Source organism: Oncorhynchus mykiss, chromosome 15 (genome assembly GCF_013265735.2).
Source record: "Oncorhynchus mykiss isolate Arlee chromosome 15, USDA_OmykA_1.1, whole genome shotgun sequence".
Taxonomy (NCBI): Eukaryota; Metazoa; Chordata; class Actinopteri; order Salmoniformes; family Salmonidae; genus Oncorhynchus; species Oncorhynchus mykiss.
In genome coordinates this window covers 24,702,566-24,728,547 of record NC_048579.1, presented here as the reverse complement: position 1 = coordinate 24,728,547, position 25,982 = coordinate 24,702,566, and the positions used below count along the sequence as shown (strand labels likewise).

The following is a 25,982-nucleotide window of genomic DNA, read 5'->3' as shown; positions in this document are numbered from 1 at the left end:
TACTGCACCTGTTCCTCTGAAAATGCCACAAACCAAAAGGGTGGACAGAGAGTAGGAACATTAGTGACAGGAGGACAACTACAACTGAACCATGCAAGCCTTTCAGCAACAACAGAAGCAGTAACAGCAGTGCACTAAAGCAGCCCAGCAAGGGAAGCTTGATGTTCTGCATGAACTCATGTGTTCTGAGTCAAAGCTGAGAGAAGCAGCCAGATGACAGCAGTGCAGTAATGATAAGCACCAGTTCCTGCATTGTCTATGGTGTGAGTGATCCTTGTTGTTGAAGAGAAATGTCCAAGAAAGGATCAGACAGACTTGTGAAGTTAGGACCCAACATAGTTTGATATTTGACATGAAAGGCTGTGTTTATACTGTTGCTTGTTTGTTTTGTTAGTGTGCAGTATTCACAGACGAAACTCCACCTGGCCTACTGTCACACATGTGGGAATCAGTGCTTTGATCTAGCCTGGTGATCTGACCTTTGTTCTGCTCACCAACCAATTATTTCCTCCCTACACTACATTAAGCTGGAGAGAGCAGACACTGGGCACACACTCACCTTCGATTTAGCAGAGTCACTAGTGGGTGAATCTGTAAGAAACAGGGAGAGGAGAGAGGAACATGTTAGATTATCCATCAATTATTCAAAACAATATGTGGGACAACCAGACAAGACAACATCCACGAGAGTGCAATATGAAAAAGCCAGTGAGAGAGAGAAGAAACAGAGAGAATCATGACGAGGATAGTAAACACAGATAAGACACTGTGCTTGATGTCGAGAACCTGGCAGGTAAGTGGACAGAAGGATGACAGAAACATGAGGCGGTAAGCCATGCAGTGAGCACTATGTTACACTCAGATCCACATCCACCCGGGTGCGGTGTTATTTCATGGAAACAGAAACCTCAGTACATGCAAAACTGAAAGTCATTCTGGATAAAAGATAAGTAGCAATGAGCACAGAAGATGCTAGGGTCAAGTAAGTCCTTACAACTTTTCTAAAACAATAATACCCAAATATATCAGGATACTGAGTGAAACTGTGGTAATGGCAAAAAATATCCAAGGTGCATTTCACAACAGCAGGCCAATGAGACAATGAAATATGTAATATGCCATGCAGGAAGTCAATGGATTCCCTCTGTATGATCTACGCTATATAGCAAAACCAAAGCCTCCAATTACTGATCAAAAGAGCTCTAGCACAATCTCTTGTTTTTGCCTGAATTGATGGTCAAATGACAAACCTAGCACATCTGACTAGTGATGAATGTTACTTCATTGAGGAGACTTTAATATGTATTTACTCTTGTATTACCATAATAACTATTGACTCAAACAAATAGGATTATGGTTCTAAGAAAGAGTAGTGTAATGTGTGAAAAGTCTTATGGCTTCAGTTAGAGGCTAACAAAAAGAGAGTATTTTCAGTCTAGTTGAGCCGAGAGGGGGATGGACTGAATGAAAAGTACGACGGCATATATTGCCATGACAACAGTGAAGACAACCATGGAATGAACCATGAGGCTAAGACATGAGAGGGGGGTCACAGAGGGGCTAGCTATGAACAGAGAGGACACTACATGAAAAAGAATGCCAGCGAGGAAAAGATTTATCCAATGCTGCCTAGTCGATCTTGTATTGATCTTTGACTGACTATACTTTTTTGTTTTTTTTTTACATAGCCAAGCCCCCCTACACACCCCTTGAAAACAGATGGTGGCACAGTATGCAAGTGCACATTGACTGGGTAGGTAGAAACCTGGGGACCATACCATGCTATCTCTCCTGTTGCGAGAAGCTTGCGAGACAGTGAGGAGAGACAGTGGAGAGCCTTTCAGACAGTATCACCGGTCTGTGTTAGGTATACTCAGATACAAAACGGACACCACCGGATGTCCAGTACCATATGGCCGCTGCTCTGCTTCCCTTTCACGTTTTCTTTGTCAAACGGTTTCATCATGTTTTTCTTACGACGGTTTTCTCGAGCTTACAAGAAACGAGGGTTTCTGCAGACCAGACAGCTACACTGGGGGCAACAATCCTCCTTCTTCCTACAGTTCCAGCTGTCCATCACGGACATTAGAGAGGCCATCAGTGACATCATGGTGTGATAGACTCCTCCCACCTGGCCTGTGTCAAGATCAGTATGTGTGAATGCTGGGAAATCCTTTAGGACACCCGACAGAGCGGCACTAGAGACAGAGGGATCAGAGTTCACCTGTTGCTTTTTTTTCTCGTGTAGTCTTTGGGAGAGAACATGCCGTGTTAGTGCAACAGTAGGCAGGATTAATAACAGGAGGAGAGGAAAAACCGACAGCCCAGTGGAGTTTCAATAAAAACACTAAAGATGGAGGGATTGTAAAAGAAAGTTAAAGAACCTCATCATTTTGAGGCAAAGAAATTTTGCTGAAAATTGGAAACCAAGGAAGGAAAATCTAAAAGAAAGCAAAATGTACAGATCAGAAAAATTATTTTGCCCCTTCTCCTTTGCGTCATGGAAAAGAGTCAATAATAATTTGCCCTCGCAAACCAACACAGTCTTTTTGAGTCATGACGAGGCATGGACATTTCGCTCTTATGGCACAGCAAATGAGGCAAAGAAGGATCTCTTAGGAAGAAAGCAGCACTATCCATCAACACTCGACACCAGACAATTACGCTGAAGCTCGCACGCTCCTAGACTAAAAGACATTGGTCTCACCAGCGACAGACACAGTGGTTAACAGGGAAAAGTAGTAAAAGGTTGACCCACCACCACAGAGTCGGTCTGGTCCAGGGAACACGTTACCTGAGACTTCCCCCTGCGTGGAGGCCGTGCGGCCGATGTTGTTGAGCAGGTGGTCGATGTTGGGCACAGGCTGAGACTCCACCGCATTCTCATATCGGGACATTGTCTGAAACGAACAGTTAGGCAACAGGGTGAACACTACAATTTTAATAAAATAAAAAAAATCATAGCAAATAGGGCAGGAATAACAGAAGTCACATTGAGGGCAGCAATGTGCCTGTACCCACCACTGGCTCCCCATTGCCTTCCTCTGTGAAAAACCAGTTGTACTAGAAGGGAGCAAAGGAAAGGGAGCTTTATCTTTAGGGGATTCACAATCACTTTTTGGTTTGATATGCAGATTATGCACAAACAGTCCACTTGTGTCTGCAATTAAGGTGTTAAGTGTGACTCACATGCTGAATGAGAGTCTCTACAATCTTGTACTGGTCGGGCATGTGGGTGACCATGTGGGTCATGTTGTCCTCTGAAGTGCGCACCAGAGTGGGACCAAACACGATGGCCAGGTTCCTAGGTTCCATCTAACACACAGGATAGTTAGGAACACACACGCACGCTTTACACATACCCTCACTACATCACAGCTTCTCTAAGTTGAAAGTGAGGACTGCCAGCCACTATTCAAGATGGAAATGTACACTACCTTATTTTTATCAGAGTTGTCAGCCACTGTTTTCAGATGAGCCGAGAGGAACTTAAGGGTCTCATAGTGATGATCTGGCAACTCATGAAGCTGCAGTGAGAAGTAGGTTAAGTATAAGTCACCATGCAATAATGTCAGTTAAGTTCACAATGAATGTCACATGAACCCACCATCCTCTTCAACAATTTCAGTCTTTCCACTGGGTCCACTGTCCTGTTGGCCTCTATGAAGTCCGCATACTTCTCTACAGGGCATAAATGAAACGGACATTGTTTTTTTTACAGAAGACGACAAAGGGTTTTGGTGTTATGAAAGTGAACACTGAACAGAATGTAACTAAGTGTAGGTTTCACACTCAGCCACTAGGTGGCATAGTGACCCCTTAATCAGTCCTGGGGACCCCAAGGGGTGCACTACACAGCTGATTCAAATAATCAAAGCTTGATGGGTTCATTATTTGAATCAGCTGTGTAAAGACCCTTGGGGTCCCCAGGACCAAGTTTGGGAAACACTCCCTTAATGGAAGGCTGTCCCTAATAGGCTATTGGTGGGACTTGAATATTCTTACCGTTGGTGAACAGAGGCTCTGGAAGTTTCCGGAAAAAGGATTTAAGTAAACTGCTGATCACATTCAGATCCCTCCATTTCTGTCAAAGGCAGGTAAAAAAAAGGAAAGGGACTTTAGACGAGATAAGAAAAGATGGAAAAGCTGAGGGAAGAGAGGAGTGACAAAAAGAGAGCCTACATAAAGAGGATGGGCCAAAGACAACTGGAGAGAGGGAGTGAAAGTGGCATCATGTGCTGGGTTGAGTCACTCACGTCATCCTGGATGTCAATGTCGTTCATGCCTTTGTTGTTGAGCTCCTCCTGCATGTTGGAGATGGCTGCGTTGTTCCCTGGGACTCTATAGATCCCTGTGTACTCCAGCCCCCTCTCCTCCACTAGGTTACAGCACACCTCCACAATGAGGGGAACAAACTACACCACACACACACACACGGACTCATCAATTACCATGGCAGCACCCTCAGAAAGGTGTGTGACAGTGTTGAGAAGGAACTTCCTTATAAACTATTCCAATAAACATGAATGAAACAATGAACAAAAAGAGGAGATGGAGAGAATACGTAGTGTAGGTGTGAGTTGAATCTCACCCTGTTGGTGACAGCTGGGGGGCAGTCGTCCAGCCTCACCCCGAAAGTGATGCCTGGAGAAGGCTTCCTCTCAAAGGGCTTCCTCATCAGCCCTGGGATACCTTTCCTCCACGTCCCCTTGTCCTTGGGTGGACTGGTGTCGTCTGAAGGGTTAACACACAAAACATGAGGAGAGTCTCAAACGGTATATATGGAGCAAAAAGCAATGGAATATTCAACGCCATTCTCAAAATCAAACAAGACCTTCACAATACTCAAGTAAATGAGTTGAGAGCTAAGCGAACATTTGAATCCTCTGGCTCTTACCTTTGTGCATGTTTTTCCTCTCCTGCTCTGCTTTGGGTAAGTGTGGACTTAGAGATTTGGTCTCCCCCTTCCCTCCTAGTAGCGTCTGTCTGATGCTCAGCGACTGGCGTGACGGTTTGGGCGACGGTTCGTTCTTACTGCCTGTCGGGCTGGGTCATACACAAACACACACAAAACGTTTTGATGTCTAACGTCCACACAGGTCTCAATCTCCCTCAGTACTGCAGAGACTTCCTCTCTCTCTGTGGTCCGCCCTGCTTACCTCATCAACGTGTTGTACTCCTTGATCTTTCGGCTGATGAGGTCACGGCTGGTAAAGGCTGCGTTCTAAAACAAGAAAAAAGGCAGAAGACAGCAGACAATGTTAACTCATCAGATGCAATATGACTCCCCTCCCCTTTGCATAACCCACTTCTATCAGTTGGCATAGGTAAAGCCAAAGAAATATACAATAGTACTATAGTGGTCTTAAATGGAGGGGAAAGAAGACCTTTGGTTTCTAATAGAGGGGAGGTAAGTCCGGTGGTAAAGTTAGCCTATTTTAAGGTAGACCAGGGACGGGTCATGTGTGTGTATTATGTGACCTAGGACCTGTAGCCAATCACTGTTATCTGATCCTTATCAAGGGAGGGTTAGTGATAAAGTATACTTGATCTACATTTGTGTAATTAATTAAGTATTGGCCATCCATGAGGTTGACCTTGTGTTTTCTACCAACACAGAAAGGGTTTGATTTCACTTTGCCACACATTTCTGTCAATCCTGGATAACTTGATAGGAATTAATTTCCTGTATGGTGTGTGTGTGTGTTTCACCTCCTCGTCCAGGTTGCTGTTCTCCTGTATGACTCTGATCCAGGCCAGCATATCTTCTCTGTCCTCTGCCTGGAACAGGTACTCACAGTCCGACGTGGTCAGCCGCAGCACGTTCTTGCGTTTCGTGTCGCTGTAGGAGATGTCAATCAGACAGGCCTTGATGCTGATTGGCTGTGGCTCGTCCTCCACCTGGGAGTTGGCATGAGCCTGTCCCTCCTTTTTGTCCTTATATAGGCAGAGGAAGTGGCCTCGCAGCACTGCGTACATCTGTTTCCAGGGGCGCATTCCCCCACCAACACGCTGCAGAGAGAGAGGAAAGGCACAAACAATGATATTACTTAACGACAAGTATGAGAAACACATAAAACAGCAGTGAGGTAGACAGGCACTGAGAAAGACATGGTCCTCTCTCATCATTTGACACTGGCATTGCAAATTAAGTATCTCCACATCCTTGATGCATCTCATCTAAAATGGTTCTCCAAGGAAGTATGAGCTGCCATCGTGTCCAGTGTAACCCACTAGAGGGAGGAGTCATTTCATCAAGGAAGACATGACAGAGTCAGGAATCTCAAACACATTTAGGTCAAAGCCAAACTGGTCTGACAAGTGCAATGCACACAAAAACCAACATTACTATACTAAATATCTACCAGAGGAACAGGATTACCCACCACTCTTTCTAAACCATATCACAGATATAACTGACTGCCTTGACCCCCTTTGTGTGTGGAGTGTGGATAGCACTGTACACATACCTTGCTCTTGTCCGTGTTGATCTGTCGGAAGTGGAGCATGCCCTCCTTGGAAGCATCACTGAAGATATCTGATGAGGAATCTCTCCTGGATCCGGAATCTTCTGAAGACCTGTCCACCGTCGCCTTTAACACATCAAACACATGAGTTACCTCTACAATCTCATACATACACAATACTGCAACATGGTGTACAGTGCTTGGCTTTGTAAGCTGCTAATCAGCCTGCCTCTGGGGCCAGTCAGCCTGCCTCTGGGGCCAGTCAGCCTGCCTCTGGGGCCAGTCAGCCTGCCTCTGGGGCCAGTCAGCCTGCCTCTGGGGCCAGTCAGCCTGCCTCTGGGGCCAGTCAGCCTGCCTCTGGGGCCAGTCAGCCTGCCTCTGGGGCCAGTCAGCCTGCCTCTGGGGCCAGTCAGCAAGTTGGATAATGAGGACGGAATATGTGGACTCCCTCCAATGAACAGTTCGCTGATTGGATGACCCTTGCCTGACTTCTATTATACGGCCCCAGAATCCAACATTATGCTCCATTCCAGTGAGCAGACAGACAGAAATAGCGAGGTTGGCATCCAGGCTGGGTCTTTAGAGCTCATTTGGTTTTATAGTCTCACTCATTATCCATTTTACAACCGCTACTGACTAACATCAATGCTAGCGGTTCAGAGGAGTGACTCTTATCTTCAGGCTGTGAAACTTTGGGCAGGATATGCAGGTAAAACAAACTATAATGATGCAGTTGAGTCTGATAGCCAGTAGGCACATCATTTCTGTGGAAAGTGACCAGAGGGTTTTGTCCATACTCCCCATTACAGTTTGTTGTTATGTGGGTTGATATTGGGTAATACTTTATCTGGATAGTCTGTAGAGCATCTACAGATGTACTATCAGTAACATTTCAACTAACTATCTACTAACCCTAGCTCCAACCCTAACCCTTATTCTTAACCCAAGTGTATCCTTAGCTAGCAGTTGTTGATAGTATGACCTGCTGTAGAGCATCTACAAATGGAAAATCTGGACTATCCAAGTGTAACCTAATATTGATATTACTGTGTTGAGGTTGGACTCACCTTCCTAAGGCCCTTTAGACCAGGTATTTGCCTCCTGCAAGGAATATAGAAATATGAAAATAGAAAGATTAATCACAAGTTAGTCTAACGAAATTGACTAAAATGTACAGTGCCTATAGAAATTATACACCCCCTTCACATTTTGTTGCGTTCAAAGTGGGATTGAAATAGATTTAATTGCTATTTTTTGTCATTGACCTACACAAAATACTCCATAGCGTCAAAGTGAAAAGAAAATGACAATTTCTTTCTCCAAATTAAGTAATTTTTTATAACAAAAATATAGTCTTTGCATAACTATTCACCCCTTTTGTTTAGGCAAGCCTACATTTGTTCAGAAGTACATGTCGGCTTAACAAATCACATAAGTTATATTTGAAAGATTTTACTGAGTTACAGTTCATATAAGGAAATCAGTCAATTGAAATAAATTCATTAGGCCCTAATCTATGGATTTCACATGACTGAAAATACAGATATGCATCTGTTGGTCACAGATACCTTAAAAAAAAAAAGGTGAGGGCGTGGGTCAAAAAAACAGCCAGTTTCAGGTGTGACCACCATTTGCCTCATGCAGCGCGACACATCTCCTTCACATAGAGTTGATCAGGCTGTTGATTGTGGCCTGTGGAATGTAGTCCCACTCCTTTTCATTGGCTGTGCGAAGTTTATGGATATTGGGGGGGGGGGGAACTGGAACACGCAGTCGTACACGTCGATCCAAAGCATCCCAAACAGCCTCAATGGGTGACATATCTGGTGAGTATGCAGGCCATTTTCAGCTTCCAGGAATTGTGTACAGATCCTTGCGACATGGGGCCGTGCATTATCATGCTGAAACATGAGGTGAGGCGGTGGATGATTGGTACAACAAAGGCCTCAGGATCTCATCACGGTATCTCTGTGCATTCAAATTGCCATCAATAAAATTCAATTGTGTTCGTTGTCCATAGCTTATGCCTGCCCATACCATAACCCCACCGCCACCATGGGGCACTCTGTTCACAACGTTGACATCAGCAAACCGCTCGCCCACACAACCCCATACACATGGTCTACGGTTGTGAGGCCAGTTGGATGTACTACCAAATTCTTTGTAACGACAGATGCGGCTTATAGTGGAGAAATTAACATTAGATTCTCTGGCAACAGCTCTGGTGAACATTCCTGCAGTCAGCATGCCAATTGCATGCTCACTCAACGTTTGCATCTGTGGCATTGTGTTGTGTGACAAAACTGCACATTTAAGAGTGGCCTTTTACTGTCTCCAGCACAAGGTACACCTGTGTAATGATCATGCTGTTTAATCAGCTTCTTGATATGCCACAACTGTCAGGTGGATGAATTATCTTGGAAAAGGAGAAATGCTCACTAACATGGATGTAAACAAATGTGTTACCAAAAATGAAGAGAAATAAGCTTTGTGAGCATATGGAAGATTTCTGGGATATTTTATTTCAGCTCATGAAACATTCCTCTGTCCCTCATACATACAACATCTGTAAGGTCCCTCAGTCAAGTACTACTTCAAGCACAGATTCCACTACAAAGACCAGGGAGCTTTTCGAAAGCCTCATAAAGAAGGGCAGTGATTGGTAGATGGGTAACAATAACAAATCGTAGATTGAATATATCTTTAAGCATGGTCAAGTTAATAATTATGCTGTGGATTATGTATTAAACCACCCAGACCCATCAAAGATGCAGTTGTCCTTAACTGAGCTGCAGGACAGGAATGAAACTGCTTAGGGATGTCACTATGAAGCCATTGTTGATTTTAAAACAGCTACTGAGTTCAAAGGCTGTGATGGGAGAAAACTGAGGATGGATCATCAACATTGTAGTGAGTCGGCAAAGGAATACACTTTTTGGGCCTAAATGCAAAGCCTTATGTTTGGGGCAAATCCAACACAACACATGCCTCCTTATTTTCAAGCATTGTGGTCACTGCATCATGGTATGGGTATGCTTGACATAGGCAAAGACTGGGGGGCTTTCAAGACGAAAAGAAACGGGATGGAGCTAAGCACAGGCAAAATCCTAGAGGAAAACCTGCTTCAGTCTGCTTACACCAGACACTGCGAGAGGAATTCCCCTTTCAGCAAGACAATAACCTACAACACAAAGCCAAATCAACACTGGAGCTTACCAAGACAGTGAATGTTCCTGAGTGGCCAAGTTACAATTTTGACTTAAATCTGCTTGAAATTCTACAGCAAGACTTGAATATAACTGTCTAGTCATGATTCCCAACCCCTCGAAAAGAAGAATTTTGAAAATAATAAACGGGCAAATATTGCACAATACAGGTGTGCAAAGCTCTTATGAGACTTACCCAAGAAGACTCACAGCTGTATTCACTGCCAAAGGTGATTCTAACATGTATTGACTCAGGTGGGTGAATACTAATCTAATCATGGTATATTAGGGTTTTATTTTTCATCCATCTTTACCAAATGTTAGAATTCTTCTCGCACTGACAGAGTATTTTGTGTAGATCGTTGACAATTACATAAAAATAAAAAAATAAAAAAATAATAAATAAAATTGAATCCCCCTTTATTTTCTTCACAATGTATTGTGCTACAAAGGGGGTGTACACTATACATAACATTGCACTGGCCCACCGTTTCAGACCAAATTACACTCACCCTTCCCTGTAGTTATCCAGACCCTCATCGTAGGATTTGGACCTCTCCGTTTTGGTACCAGAATCCGATTCAATCGCTGTGAGTCGAAGAGAATCTTTCAAAATATAAGCCAAATGATTATCAAACAAGAAATAAGCCAAAGAACAAGGCTCAAGGCTGTAGGTGTCCCAAGCTTGTTTGTGGATCAAGTATTCAAATTCAGCCATCAACTCATTCTAACACACTATTCTTAAAGCATGCATATCGTTGCTGACAGTACCTGCACAGTTAGTTAAAAAAAAAAGGGGGTAACCTTACCGTGGTCATGTGACCGCTGTCGTCGAATAAGAGGAGATGGAGAGGTAGGGCTGGGTGGTATGGTGGTGATGATTGGAGTAACAGATATTACAGCTGAAGCGGGAATGTGACTGGTGTCATGATCAATACTTGGACTGGAAGGCTCATCTGGAAACGAAGTGAGGAAAACCAAAGTTAAACAAGGGGAGACACTATTCCTGTTCTACTCCCAAAAAAACATTGAATGAAAATAGATTAATTATAAATCTGGTAAAAGTAGGCTGTCTGATACTTAACATCGCTCTAATTAAGTCTACTGTGGCACAAAGACAGTCAAGTATTAGAGCTCAGGACTGAGTGAAACTCATTTTGAACCAGTCTACGCTATCTCCGTTTGAGGCTAATTTACAGACGGCAATAAAACACAAATGCCATGATGGCGAAATATAGGCATACACAGCTAAACACAAGTCTGGTTATGAGATAACATGACACATTCAGAGACAGCCAGGATTATTCATGGGGCCAGCATGGCCACTAGAGATAACCCAGTCCACACCTGCCACAATCAACAAACACACAGGAGGGGAAAGTGAGCTGCCGTTTCATCACTGTTGTCAGTCTGATCAGGTAAGCAGATATAACCAAGGTGCAGGCTACACCCAGGCAAGTCATAACGTTACCGAGTACAGTGAGTAACCCTGCCTTTGCCAAACTGTCCCAGGCAGCAGGTGACGCAAGGTACAGGATGGAAGTGTCTGGCAATGATAAGGAGAGTGCCAGGAATACTAGCAGGGCACACAGAAATGTATCACTACCAAAAGCATTTAATTAAAATGCATTTGTACATTTACATCATTTAGCAGACGTTCTTATCCAGAGCGACAGAGGCAGATTTAGGGTTAAGAGCCTTGCTCAAGGGCACAGACAGATTTTTTCACTTAGTTGGTTTGGGGATTCGAACCAAAGACCTTTCCATTTACTGGCCCAATGCTCTTAACCGCTAGGCTACCTGCTGTCAAAAACAAAGTGCTTCACAGATGTATCTGTATTATCCGTATAATATTTTTGTATAACTCTGTTAACTGGTTCAACCCAAACCGAGTACAATCAGCCAAATATTTTATGTGTCAGCCAAATATTTTATTAGAAGGAAAATAAAACATAAACCTGAGTAATGCGAAAGCTTACATTCCTATGTGTGCCTAAGCAAAACATTTCACATTTAATAGCGCACATTAACATGAAACATCTGACCTGTTTCTTCGGCTGCAGAGATTGTTACAGTGAAATTCCCCAACATAACCTCACAGATCGTTCCCATGATACGGCTGCCAAATCGGGACAGATGTTCCCTATTTCATGTGTTTGTGAAAACAGCAACAAACAGCGTTGTTCGACACATGTACTTGAAACGCCTTGCGTTGTCAGTTCAAGCCATCAAGTTTAAAATGGAACAGCTGTCGAAATGTAAGACTACCCAAAACAGAGCATTACGGCTGTGAGTGATGGAGCAAACATTGTTGCTCAGCTAATACTATACATTATAAACTGGGTGGTTCGAGCTGAAGGCTGATTGGCTCAAAGTCATGGTATATCAGACCACGGGTATAGCAAAACATTTATTTTTAATGCTATAATTACGTTGGTCACCAGTTTATAATAGCAACAAGGCACCTCGGGGGTTTGTGGTATATGGTCAATATACCACGGCTAAGGGCGGTATCCAGGCACTCCGCATTGCGTTGTGCGTAACAGCCTTTCGCCGTGGTATATTGACCATATACCCCACCCCCACGGGCCTTATTGCTTAAATATAGCATGCGACCACTACACAGGTGGGCTGCTGATTTATGCATGAGGCAGACTGAAGCTTACGAGGTGCTGTGAGTGTTTGATTGTGTCTAGGTGTGTGTGGGAGAGAGTATGTAAAGGAGGTGTGTGTGTGTAAGAGAATATTATTAACCCATGTGGGCTCCAGGCCACTGGTGTCTGAGTAAAAGGTGCCCTGATTGGTGGATGATGGCTCATGTCATGTCAACGAAACTATTAAAACTATTGGCACGTAAACTCAGAGCACATCAAATCTAGCTTAAAAAAACACCACCATCAAATACATGATAATAAGTCTACCAAAAAAACACACCATCAAATACATGATAATAAGTCCACCAAAAAAACACACCATCAAATAAATGATAATAAGTCTACCAAAAAAACACACCATCAAATACATGATAATAAGTCTACCAAAAAAACACACCATCAAATAAATGATAATAAGTCTACCAAAAAAACACACCATCAAATACATGATAATAAGTCTACCAAAAAAACACACCATCAAATACATGATAATAAGTCCACCAAAAAAACACACCATCAAATACATGATAATAAGTCTACCAAAAAAACACACCATCAAATACATGATAATAAGTCTACCAAAAAAACCCAGATAAATTAAGAGTTCCGTTCCGATCTGACAGCTGAAAAGTGCAGCTGTAATTGCGAACGCTTAAGATACTCCTAACATCAGCGCAATGCATTCGAAACACATTTGCTCCAGGAAAACACAAGCAGGAACGGGACATTTGCTTGTTCTCAGTACAAAACTACTAAATCTGCCAGACACACAATGCACAGCAGTTGTTGGACAGTTGGTTTGAATGGTAAGAGTTGAACTGAGTAACGGCTACTTTTTAAAATGAAGACAGGGTATTTGTTGCTATTGGTGTATTTAAGCATTCTGGCAACGCTGAATGTACTCTCTTCTTTTGTTAGATGTTTTGTTAAGGCATTGAACTTAATACGGGGATATACCTAGCTGACTGGCAATTTCAACATATCTGCTAAATGAAATGGTAAATGTATCAATACTAATAATATCAAAATAAAAATGGAATGCACGTTATTCAATTTCCCCATTTCAGATAGACTTGTCCTGCCCTGACCAAGCATTACGACATACCTCAACAACAAATCCAGCTCTGTTCAAACAGCCAATAAACCCCTGCCACCAAAAGCTATTGTAGCCCAACTACATCTATCAATACGTACATTGGTGATATACTCTATCCAAACTCTTTCACTGTATAGCACCAAGGAAACCATTTGTTTTACATCGTAAAGAAGTTGCACTAGAGCGATAACTGACAACTCACCATATTAGTAGCTATGTTGACATTGAGAGATGCAGGTTGGTATCTCTTGGCATGGAAGCAGTTCTGCAGAGTAGTCACTAACTGGCACAGCCACAAAGTCATTCAATATTATTTTTTAACTTAACCCTAACCACACTGCTAACCCTAATGCCTTACACTAACCTTAAATTAAGACAAAAAAGCTCATTGTTGTTCTCATACATTTTTTCTAAATATTATTGCCAAATTTTTACTTTGTAGCTGGCCTATCTAGAAGAAAATGCTCAGTTCTGCCTTCCTGGGCAAGATTCATGACAAACATTGACCTGCTTGAGTGATGTTGAGGACATTTCTGACAGCAGCTAGTCTGAGCATCAGGACTTTTACCGCATGACAATTTCCACCTGCTAAGACTTGAGGGCAGAAACTGATAACATCAAAACCCTTGTATAACCTCCCCACCCAAGAGATATTACATGCTCTACCAGGCACATTAAGCGAATCAGTCTACACACGCCCACACAAAACATATTCTCCCTCGCTCTCCTCAAGCAAGCCAAAACCAGAGCAACAGGAACTCCTGATACTAAGAGTTACAGTGTGTTATAAATGTGTTACCTAATTAAAGTTGATGCTTGACACACCCCTTCCCAGGACTTTCTCTCTATGTAAGGAGTTGCTATGGTAATAAAGGAGTTGAGAGAGTGAGAACAGAAATGTCTTCCTTACCGATGAAGGGGATGGAGTCGAGTGAGTCGTCCAGGTTGCTGGCGCACGAGGCCTTGTGCTGCTCTCCCAGCCTTCTCATGGTCACGTCTCGCTGGACGTCGTTGGATAGCCAGCCCCCCGATCCCCTCTTAGCTGCTAGAGTCCCCACCTCTATTGGAGTCTCCAAGTCGGTGTCGTTTACAGCCAGGATGTAGGAGGGGTGGCGGATGGGCTGGGGTCCCGAGTTCTTATCCCTTCTCAGGACCACCACTGTGGCGTCCGGCCCTTCTACACCCTCCAACGGCCTCCCGCTAGTCCGCACCAGGGCGGGGACCTTTGACCTGAGGGTCACAGTACTGTTAACAGTGGAGGAGGAAGTGGAGGTAGAGGAGGAGGTGGCCTGCTGTCTCTGAACAGGGACTTTGGAGGGGCCGGAGCAGGAGGAGGACCTGGCACCCAGCCCCACATCCCTCCCGCTCTCCTCTCTCAGGCTGTCTGCCCGCCCCCGGAGCTGTAGCTGCTGCAGGGGCGAGGAAGAGTAGCCCAGGTGGTTACCCACCACCATGGCTCTTTGGTCTTTGAGCAGGTCCATAGCACTGCTGTTACCGGGGCCCCGGGTAGAAGGTAAGGAGAGTGGCGATGGGTCCGAGGTGGAGTTTTTAACAGGCAACCGCGAGGGCCTACTGAGGGCTGTCTGTGCAAGGCTGTCTGTCCTAGAGGGGAGCAACGGCTCCGTCGTACCTTTAGTGAACATCGGGGCAGCGATGGGCATGCCTGTAAGGCTGGTCCTGTGAGGCTGGGGTAGTTGTTTCAGCACTGCTCCGTGTCTGCTGGCTTTGGCCTCCTCACCCCTGCATAGTAGCAGGCTATCCTCCAGCTCTGCCCTGCTGTACCCTCCCACACCCCTCTCTGTAGATACCATTGCCGCTGGCTCGCCCTGCCGGCCCAGGTAGTCGCAGGAGCGTGCCCGGGGCTTGGCCACTCCCATGAGGGCTGAGGAGGGTAGGGCATCCTGGGAGGCACTCCGGGGCCAGTCCCTGGGCATGGCTGTCCTCTCGGGCCCTCCCCCACCTAGCCTCTCCTGGGAGGCACTGCGCAGTGGAGCCACAGTGGCCCCCTGGTAGGATCCCCGATCGTGGGACGTGCTCCTGCGTCTAATCTGGGACCCTCCCAGGCCTTGGGAGGAGGCACTGGGAGGGCCAGGCTGCAGTGCGTAAGCGGCGTTGGGGTTGGCTGCCGCCCGCAGGCTGTCTAGACGCTCCTGGATGGTGCGGCAGCCATAGGTGTGCAGCCGCTTGGCGTCGATGTAGTCCTTGTAGGTGGTGTAGTTGCGCCAGTCGATGTTCTGGTGAGGTGAGTTGGACGTGGCAGGAGAGGAGGGTGAGGGAATGTAGTGGTTGGGCGTGGTGGGGGAGGGTAAGGTGTCGGCCACCGTGGTTCGCGGGGAAGGGGTGAGGTGGTGTTTGTCGGGGTAGATTGGGGAAGGCCTAGAGCCAGAGGGGGAGAAGACTGAGGACTCTGTGGGCCGGGTGGGGATGGGGGTATATTGTAGCTGTGAACCTCCAGGGGGGCCAGGGGTCACGAGGATTCTAGGCCTTGTTGAGAGGCCCAGGGGACTTCCGAAACGGTTCTCGTCGGTCCTATGGCTGGGGCCAGCCAGAGACACACAACGGGGCCCCCGATCCGGTACTGGGTCAGGTGGCACCACCACTGTCCTCACACTCTCGTTGCACACACAAACCACCGTCTGGGTTTTAGGGGACTGCGGGGGAGGAGAAGGGGGGACAGAGATCTCCAACCGGTAGCCCATGTCTGTGTGGCCTGCCGTGGAGGTACCCTGTCTCCCTGCCCCTGCTTGGACCGGCCTGCCGCTCCGGGAGGCCTCTGTGGAGGGGGATAGGTCCAGGGCCTGGGCCATCCCTGGGGCTTTAGGCTCTATCCTCGGGTAGCATATGGGAGGAGGCTCCGGGATGTGTAGGGCGTTTCCGCTGTATGCCTCGTTCCCTTTGAGGTATGCATCTTGGGAATAGGCCTGCAAGAGATTATGGGACATTATGTCTCTTCAACTGTATAGGACAAAAATAGGTCACATAAAACCTTTGTAGTGTGCCATTGCACCAAACTGACGTGATCCTCTGGGTACTGCTTAAGTTTTCTGCTATGCCCATAAAGAAACAGCTACGCTACAGCACAATGACCAGAAAAAAATCATATGATGAATGACAAAGAAAAACATGACCCATATACTCCTCAAAATTATTTTTTAAGGACGATAAATTTCAGTACACAGTAAATGACAGATAAACAATTGAACACACAGACTGTATGTACATGTTATAAAAACCATCAAAGACATTTGACTAAAAGATAACACAGTATTGCTCTCTTGGCCAAAGTTCGCAACCAGCCCTTCCCCACCCCGGCAGTGTCTGAATCCTGAAGAGACACTGGGAGCGTGTGTTTGGGTCAGATGACCTCTTCCAATGGAAAGTGCTGGAAAAAAGAACAGATATGTCCAAGAGAGAGCAAAAAAGGGGAGAGTGAGAGGAAAAAAAAGCAGGCCCGACGCCAGGGCCCAGAATAAAGCCTGGTAAGAGCTGGATTTCAATCTACTAAAAGTCCTCAGTTCAGAGATGTGTATTGACTCAGGTATTTAATGTATCTCCCCATCCTTGTAGTGCGAGAATTCACTGAAGGGAAAGCAAGAGCTGGACTTTAAATCGATGAGTGCTCTGTCTGTGGTGTCGGGTTACGTTTATACAGTGACTCCAGCATGTCTGCTGCCCCCGCCCTTAACTCTAGATTTGCATAAGTCAAGTGATGTTGTCAAAAAAAAAATGTACTGGTCATCTGTAGCTCAGCTGGTAGATCAAGGCGCTTTGGCGCTTGCTACGCCAGGATAGTGGGTTTGATTACTGGGACCACTCATACTTAAAATGTATGCATGCATGACTAAGTTGCTTTGGATAAAAGTGTCTGATAAATGGCATATTTTATATTATTACTGACTCAATGCTTAACTAACAAGCGCTGATGTGAGCAGAGAGCGGGAGACAGGAATTTGAATGGGGAAACGACAACACCTTTCCTGTCAATATTTAGCATGCTCTAAAAACAGGGGTTCTCCAACTTCGTGAGACCCCTTTTGTAATAGAAAATTCAGCAGGAACCCCCCCCCCATAATCAGAGCACAACTCGAGTGAGACAAAAATAGGACACAAGGAGTTTTACTATGACTTCTATGACGAACCATGTCTCGGGCCCTGGGAAGAACATTTTACGGGCCTGCCTCTTGGAATCGAAGAGAACACGTTGCAGTTTAAGCTAATTGCAATTCTACAGATTTTGTCACGTGGAAGAGTTTTTTAGTTATTTTTAGTTGTTATTTTTCCCATGAGGCAGAGCGAGAACTTTGCAGTTCTAGAGTTAAAATGACAGCGAATCTATGTAAACAAAATAACTAGGGGGAATACAAAAAGTATTTAGTTGAAGAAAAAAAAAAGAAGATAATTGGTTGATAGTACTGTTGATAGCAATATCCCTGTGAGCCTCCTCGGCCCATGTTTCCCAGGGTTAAGAACATAAATTGCAGGTAAATAATATTATACCCTCAACTTATTCCACGGATCAATTGGCCAAAATGTGTTTAATCTGTTGTTAGTAATAATCATTAATACAAATGAAATATTGTTTTTATATTTTGACATCTGGCCGCAGACCCCACTTTGAGAACCCCAGCTCTAAAAAAACACTTAAAAATACAGTATAACAATTCAAAAAGGCACAAGGTTCTATGGAGACAATTCAAAATTAGGTAGAGATGACAGTTTTAGCTAAGGGAAGGCAAACACATTACGCTTATTGACAAATCATTACACTGTTGATACCAGCTTTAAAAAAGGACTGAAACCACATTCACACATGGGAAGAAATTACATACAAAAAAGAAAAACAAGGAGTTAGTAAGTTTCCCTTCTTACCAGAGCAGTGATATCCCTGGAAAACTGCCAGCCGACAGGTTAGAGGCAGACAAGAGGAGAGAAGAAGGAGAGGGGAGAAAGAGGCAGACAAGAGGAGAGAAGAAGGAGAGGGGAGAAAGAGGAGTAAAGATGTGCAATAGAGAAACAGAGGCTGGAGCTGTCATGGCTACGGTCGCTGTGTGAATGCACCACAGAAAGGCAGAGGGCAAGAGAAGAGCAGTGAAAAAAGACGACGGGAGCAGGAACGGATAGGAGGAAAGTCAGTCACGTTTGAGCTGCCACCTGCTTGTCCCTCTGCCACCTGAGGGCTGCCTCTCACCCACATAACTGCCTCCTCTCACCAACACTGCCTGATAGTAGTCATAAACCAGGGGTAATCTAACTGCCTACCGCTGCTGCTGTTCACTAGCTGCCTCTACCTTGGTATCCCTCTCTTACAGTGGATTTAAGAAAGTCACCACCCCCTTTCAAAATGTTCATCTTTTGTTGCCTTACAGCCTGAAATGAAAACACTTAAAATCAGACTTTTTCCAGCTTTATTTACACAGTAAATACAATAAAAAACTGAAAATGTATTAAAAGTCAAATTACACTATTTAGATAAGTTAGAATTGCAATTGCAAACTTGCTGAGGTATAACCAACCATCCTCCAGATCACAAATACATTTCTAACACTAATTGCTGTGTATTGCCCGTTTTATTTACTGAGAATAACCTCAGGCTTCAATAGTGCTCCGATACATTCCTAAATGTCAAAAGATGTTTGTGTGGCTTTGGCAAGCTGTGGCCTAGCCATCTAGCTATGCGTGGAATTTAGCATCACACTAGGGGCTGGAGTCGGTTCAGTTCCTTACTCCAGATGAGAGAACCAGTGGAAGTGAATAACAGGATGTGACTGTGGTTGTGGGGTGGTGTGGTCTGGCATAGCGTTATCGTCTGCTGGGCTCTGGACCCTGACGGGTGGCGTTGGTTTGCTGTGCAGATCACTGAGCCGGGCAGGAATATGGGTAGGTGGAGCGAGGGGCCCTGGCAGACTGGCACCACAGAGGCTCTCGTCCTCTGGTCCTTAAAGCTCTCTGTCCTCTTTCTCTTTTCTATCACTCTTTCGTTCCACGCTACTTGGCTCATCCTTCACTTTCACTCCGCAGTTCTTTCCATCTGGGCCACTACTACTCAGCCCTTTTCCTGCACACACACAAACACACTTTCAAGCCTACAGCCAATACTCTTCACCTGCTGTCAACAGTCCACCGCTGGTCAGTAATCCATGAGAAATGGACTGGAGTTTGAGCTAACCTGAGGGACAGTGCAGGAAAACCTTAATGTTCAAAACAGTACTGAGTGAACGATCAAATCAATCAAATGTATTTATAAAGCCCTTTTTACATCAGCAGCAGCAGTTACAAAGTGCTTATACAGAAATCCAGCCAAAAATGATGACTCCTCTTGCCTCTGTCCATGGCAGGGAGTCTGCTAGATGCTAAGCCCTGCACCGAGAGCCCAGTGCATGGTGTGGTGTCTATTTATGGGGAGGAAATGCTCCGAGAGCCATTAACCCAAAGGGGACAGCAGTATTATGGGAGTGAATATTATATGATGCTACATTTCTCTTAGATCTAACATCCTGTTTAGGGGGTTCTGGTACAGGACATTATCACTTATTTTCAAATCGATCTGTGGACACCGCAGATCGGAATGGCTTGAGCAATAGCCCTGGTTCCCACGGACACAGTAGTATATTTTTCAGAGCCTGTGTGATGTAGGATGTGAAATCTGAAACCACTTGAAGCTGGGATGTCCCTCCTACCATTTCATTCACCCTTCCGACTGTCCAACTCCTGCCTGAACCCTACTTCATAGCCACTGACAAAGCACAAGCCTGCAATCCTTACATCATATATCACTGTAGCACATTCTGAGATCGATTTATAGCCTCTCGAGTGGGGCAGTGGACTAAAGCACTGCATCGCAGTTGCTAGAGATCCTGGTTCGAGTCCAGGCACTGTGGCAGCCGGCCGCGACCGGGAAACCCATGGGGGGTGAACAATTGGTCCAGCGTCGCCCGGGTTAGGGGAGGGTTTGGCCGGCAGGGATGTCCTTGTCCCATATCGCTCTAGTGACTCCTGTGGCGGGCCGGGGGCATGCACGCTGACACGGTCGCCAGGTGTACGGTGTTTCCTCTGACACATTGGTGTGGCTGGCTTCCAGGTAAAACGGGCATTGTGTCAAGAAGCAGTGCGGCTTGGTTGGGTCGTGTTTCGGTGGATGCATTGGCTCTCGACCTTCGACTCAAGTCTGTACGGGAGTTGCAGCGACGAGACAAGACTAACTACCAATTGGAAACCACAAAATTGGGAGAAAAAGGGGTAAAGTTTTTAAAAGAGATAGATTAATAGCCATTCATCAAAAACAATTCAGATTTTAAACAAAAAAACATTAACGAGATTAAAAGGTGAGTTCCGAATGTGTTCAGGAAGCCAAGCTAGAGCTATGTGAGAGACGTTCACAGTGATGGAGGCAGACAGATGATTTATTTCAGAGAGAATGATTTATTTCAGCTTTTATTTCTTTCATCACATTCCCAGAAGGTCAGAAGTTTACATACACTCAATTAGTATTTGGTGCATTGCCTTTAAATTGCTTAACTTGGGTCAAACGTTTTTCAGTTCTGCCCACCAACTTTCTCTAAGATTGAGGTCAGGGCTTTGTGATGGCCACTCCAACACCTTGACCTTGTTGTCCTTAAGCCATTTTGCTACAACTTTGGAAGTATGCTTGGTGTCATTGTCCATTTGGAAGACCCATTGGCGACCAAGCTTTAACTTCCTGACTGATGTCTTGAGATGTTGCTTCAACATATCCACATAATTTTCCTTCCTCATGATGCCATCTATTTTATGAAGTTCACCAGTCCTTCCTGAAGCAAAGCACCCCCACAACATGTTGCAAACCGTAGACTGGCTTTTTTATGGCGGTTTTGGAGCAGTGGCTTCTTCCTTCCTGCGCGGCCTTTCAGGATATGTCGATATAGAACTCATTTTACTGTGGATATAGATACTTTTGTACCCGTTTCCTCCAGCATCTTCACAAGGTCCTTTGCTGTTGTTCTGGGATTGATTTGCACTTTTCCCACCAAAGTACGTACATCTCTAGGAGACAGAACGCGTCTCCTTCCTGAGCGGTATGACAGCTGCGTGATCTCATGGTGTTCATACTTGCGTACTATTGTTTGTACAGATGAACATGGTACCTTCAGGCATTTGGAAATTGCCCCCAAGCATGAACCAGACTTGTGGGAGGTCTACAATTATTTTTCTGGAGTCTTGGCTGATTTCTTTTGATTTCCCCATGATGTCAAGCAAGGAGGCACTGAGTTTGAAGGTAGGTCTTGAAATAAATCCACAGGTACACCTCCTATTGACTCAAATGATGTCAATTAGTCTATCAGAAGCTTCTAAAGCCATGACATCATTTTCTGGAATTTTCCAAGCTGTTTAATGGCACAGTCAACTTAGTGTATGTAAACTTCTGACACACTGGAATTGTGATACAGTGAATTATAAGTGAAATAATCTGTCTGTAAATAATTATTGGAAAAATTACTTGTATCATACACAAAGGAGATGTCTTGCCAAAACTTGCCAAAACTATAGTTTGTTAACAAGAAATTCATTTGTGGAGTGGTTGAAAAACTAGTTGTAATGACTCCAACCTAAGTGTATGTACATTTCCGAGGATATGGGAACAACTACCTTCTGAGAAAAAGTACAAAGTAACTACCCATCCCACTTTAGGCACAAACAATGATCAATTCATGATTCCCATAAACCTTCACAAGTGACTTCAATTCTCTAGTCAACAATAATCAAGGAAGATACTCAAGCACAAAGTTAGGAGGACGGTGTTAAATGAATTGTACTTACCAACTGCAAAATGTCCTCATCTTTTGGCATCACACATAGTTCCAACGAGGTGTCGCTGTGAGAGGGACAAAAGTAGTAGAGATTCCGCTTATGAGTTGGAGCAGTAGTGTGCACAATCAACATAGTTCATGTAACAACTAAACCTTTTTTTTGTATAGTTTAGACTTAGCTTTAAGGTATGTTCATGAGTAGGAGGGTAAAGGTTTAGTAACATTGGGAACTGACAGTTATATATGCCATGGGCACATGGATTGCTCAACAATGTCTGTGTGCCAATTTCCAAGGAATGTTAAATGGGTAGAGCAACATTTGAAAAAGTGCTTGGAGAAACTGCATTTCAGTGACACCACATAGCACCCTTTGAATTTCCAGAGAAGGAAACGGTTTATGTTTCATTTCAAATATTTAGTTTGAATGATTAGAATAACAAAAAGCTGTTCATTTTTACTTAATCTAATCTCGATAGCACCGAAACGAGACAAGGTTTCTGAAATGTGCATAGCCTTAAATACTTTAATAAGGCACTTCCTGGTAAGGTTTACTGCAACCTATTAGCATTGTTTCAAAATACCACTCTTCTTCATGTAAAACTCCATGAGAGTGATGTATAAGAGAAGCAGGCAGTCCCTTACCTGTTCTGTATCAAAGCGATCACTTGGGAGTACGTCTTTCCAATGATACTTTCTCTGTTCACCTTTACAATCCGGTCCCCTGAAGGGAAGAGAATTCACATTGAAAACACATTGAATGTGTCTCCAATGGACATGTAGCATATGAAAAGAAAAACACAATCATTGACAGTGGATGGTTGCAACGCCATATGACAATTTTAAAATGTGATGCTCAGTGTGCCCAATAATCCCTCATTTTGGGTAAGGATGTAGCTCTCAGTACTGTAGCATTTCCCCTCACACAGATAAGACTGTGTTGGGATCAAAGGGAAATAGTCAAAGGGGAACACATAAATGTGTTTATAGTCAACCCTACTGTACACGTTGCCTACGTCCCAAATTAAAATGGCACGCTATACTCTATATATAGCGCACCCCCATAGAGCTCTGGTCAAAAGTAGTGCTCTGTATAGGGAATAGGGTGCCATTGAGGACTCAGGCTTTTTCATTCAAGTTTTCTGAAGAGGATATCTACAGGAAGCTGGTTAGAGGGAGTTCTGGACAGAGTAGAGCTAATTGTGGGAAAACCAGTGCACTCCCCTTTCACAGGAAAGTGGCTATTCAGTAGTAAAAAGAGAAAGCTAGGCTGTGTGTCTGTGCTAGGGTTGAATAGCGGAAACCGGGATACCAAGATCAACCACCCAGAACCACTCCCTTTTCCCAGTATAAATAACTGTGAGAAACCAGTAAATTATAATAAATAATTCCTATGAAAAGCACGACGTGAAATAGAACTGTTAAACTATATGCAATGTCTAAATCTGGCTTCTCTACGGGACACAGCCTACCCTCTGCTATCTGCATGATCAATCATCAATGCTCAGGGTGGGGACAGATAGCACATCTCAGTATGGAGGGCAGTTCACAATGAGTGTACACTACACAAGAGTATGTGGACACCCCTTCAAATGAGTGGATTCGGCAATTTCAGCCACACGATTGCTGACAGGTGTATAAAATAGAGCAAACAGCCATACACTCTCCATAGACAAAACGGTGGCAGTAGAATGGCCTGTACTGAAGAGCTCAGTGACTTTCAACGTGGCACCGTCATAGGATGCCACCTTTCCAACAAGTCAGTTTGTCAGATTTCTGCCCTGCTAGAACTGCTCCGGTCAACTGCAAGTGCTGTTATTATGAAGTGGAAACGTCTCGGAGCAACAAAGGCTCAGCTGCGAAGTGGTAGGCCACACAAGTTCACAGAACGGGACTGCCGAGTGCTGAAGCGCGTAGCACATCAAACTTGTCTATGCCAACTGTAAAGTTTGGTGGAGGAATAACGGTCTGGGGCTGTTTTTCATGGTTCGGGCTAGGTTTTAGTGAAGGAAAATCTTAACGCTACAGCATACAAGGACATTCTAAAAGACTCTGTGCTTCCAACTTTGTGGGGAAAGCCCTTTCCTGTTTCAGCATAACAATGCCCCCATGCATAAAGTGAGGTGCAAACAGAAATGGTTTGCCGAGATCGGTGTGGAATAACTTGACTGGCCTGCACAGAGCCCTGACCTCAACCACGCTGAACACCTATAGGGTGAATTGGAACACCGGCGGTGGGCCAGGCCTAATCGTCCAACATCAGAGTTAACAAATAACAAAACAATATATACAGTGGGGCAAAAAAGTATTTAGTCAGCCACCAATTGTGCAAGTTCTCCCACTTAAAAAGACGAGGCCTGTAATTTTCATCATAGGTACACTTCAACTATGACAGACAAAATGAGAAAAAAAATCCAGAAAATCACATTGTAGGATTTTTTATGAATTTATAAGTACTTAAATAAGTACTTGGTCAATAACAAAAGTGTTTCAACACTTTGTTATATACCCTTTGTTGGCAATGACAGAGGTCAAACGTTTTCTGTAAGTCTTCACAAGGTTTTCACACACTGTTGCTGGTATTTTGGCCCAGTCCTCCATGCAGATCTCCTCTAGAGCAGTGATGTTTTGGGGCTGTTGCTGGGCAACACAGACTTTCAACTCCCTCCAAAGATTTTCTATGAGGTTGACATCTGGAGACTGGCTAGGCCACTCCAGGACCTTGAAATATTTCTTACGAAGCCACTCCGTTGCCCGGGCGGTGTGTTTGGGATCATTGTCATGCTGAAAGACCCAGCCACGTTTCATCTTCAATGCCCTTGCTGATGGAAGGAGGTTTTCACTCAAAATCTCACGATACATGGCCCCATTCATTCTTTCCTTTACACGGATCAGTCGTCCTGGTCCATTTGCAGAAAAACTGCCCCAAAGCATGATGTTTCCACCCCCTTGCTTCACAATAGGTATGGTATTCTTTGGATGCAACTCAGCATTTTTTGTCCTCCAAACACGACGAGTTGAGTTTACCAAAAAGTTATATTTTGGTTTCATCTGACCATATGACATTCTCCCAATCTTCTTCTGGATCATCCAAATGCTCTCTAGCAAACTTCTGACGGGCCTGGACATGTACTGGCTTAAGCAGGTGGACACGTCTGCCACTGCAGGATTGGAGTCCCTGGCGGCGTAGTGTGTTACTGATGGTAGGCTTTGTTCCTTTGGTCCCAGCTCTCTGCAGGTCATTCACTAGGTCCCCCCGTGCGGTTCTGGGATTTTTGCTCACCGTTCTTGTGATCATTTTGACCCCACGGGGTGAGATCTTGCGTGGAGCCCCAGATCGAGGGAGATTATCAGTGGTCTTGTATGTCTTCCATTTCCTAATAATTGCTCCCACAGTTGATTTCTTCAAACCAAGCTGCTTACCTATTGCAGATTCAGCCTTCCCAGCCTGGTGGTTTACAATTTTGTTTCTGGTGTCCTTTGACAGCTCTTTGGTCTTGGCCATAGTGGAGTTTGGAGTGTGACTGTTTGAGGTTGTGGACAGGTGTCTTTTATACTGATAACAGGTTCAAACAGGTGCCATTAATACAGGTAACGAGTGGAGGACAGAGGAGCCTCTTAAAGAAGAAGTTACAGGTCTGTGAGAGCCAGAAATCTTGCTTGTTTGTAGGTGACCAAATACTTACTTTCCACCATAATTTGCAAATAAATTCATAAAAAATCCTACAGTGTGTTTTTTTTTCTCATTTTGTCTGTCATAGTTGAAGTGTACCTATAAA

General features: G+C 44.6%; 1 protein-coding gene across 6 annotated transcripts in view; it reads right to left on the bottom strand.

The window, feature by feature from the left end:
* The window catches only part of LOC110489855 (rho GTPase-activating protein 21), a 106,025-nt gene that overhangs the window by 2,946 nt on the left and 77,097 nt on the right, over positions 1-25,982 (bottom strand). For 3 of the 6 annotated variants that reach the window (XM_036944123.1, XM_036944122.1, XM_036944120.1), the window contains 20 exons: positions 22,849-22,927; positions 22,217-22,271; positions 18,293-18,316; positions 14,334-16,344; positions 10,483-10,629; positions 10,186-10,279; positions 7,535-7,568; positions 6,471-6,593; positions 5,713-6,012; positions 5,160-5,224; positions 4,898-5,046; positions 4,592-4,734; positions 4,257-4,415; positions 4,006-4,084; positions 3,608-3,681; positions 3,438-3,527; positions 3,190-3,315; positions 3,022-3,063; positions 2,759-2,900; positions 560-591 (listed from right to left, as the gene is read on the bottom strand). In XM_036944123.1, coding sequence (XP_036800018.1) covers positions 560-591; positions 2,759-2,900; positions 3,022-3,063; positions 3,190-3,315; positions 3,438-3,527; positions 3,608-3,681; positions 4,006-4,084; positions 4,257-4,415; positions 4,592-4,734; positions 4,898-5,046; positions 5,160-5,224; positions 5,713-6,012; positions 6,471-6,593; positions 7,535-7,568; positions 10,186-10,279; positions 10,483-10,629; positions 14,334-16,344; positions 18,293-18,316; positions 22,217-22,271; positions 22,849-22,927 — 3,968 coding nt within the window. The remainder of the gene's footprint in view (positions 1-559; positions 592-2,758; positions 2,901-3,021; positions 3,064-3,189; positions 3,316-3,437; positions 3,528-3,607; positions 3,682-4,005; positions 4,085-4,256; positions 4,416-4,591; positions 4,735-4,897; positions 5,047-5,159; positions 5,225-5,712; positions 6,013-6,470; positions 6,594-7,534; positions 7,569-10,185; positions 10,280-10,482; positions 10,630-14,333; positions 16,345-18,292; positions 18,317-22,216; positions 22,272-22,848; positions 22,928-25,982) is intronic. The other 3 variants (XM_021562801.2, XM_036944121.1, XM_021562802.2) reach the window with 3 other exon arrangements.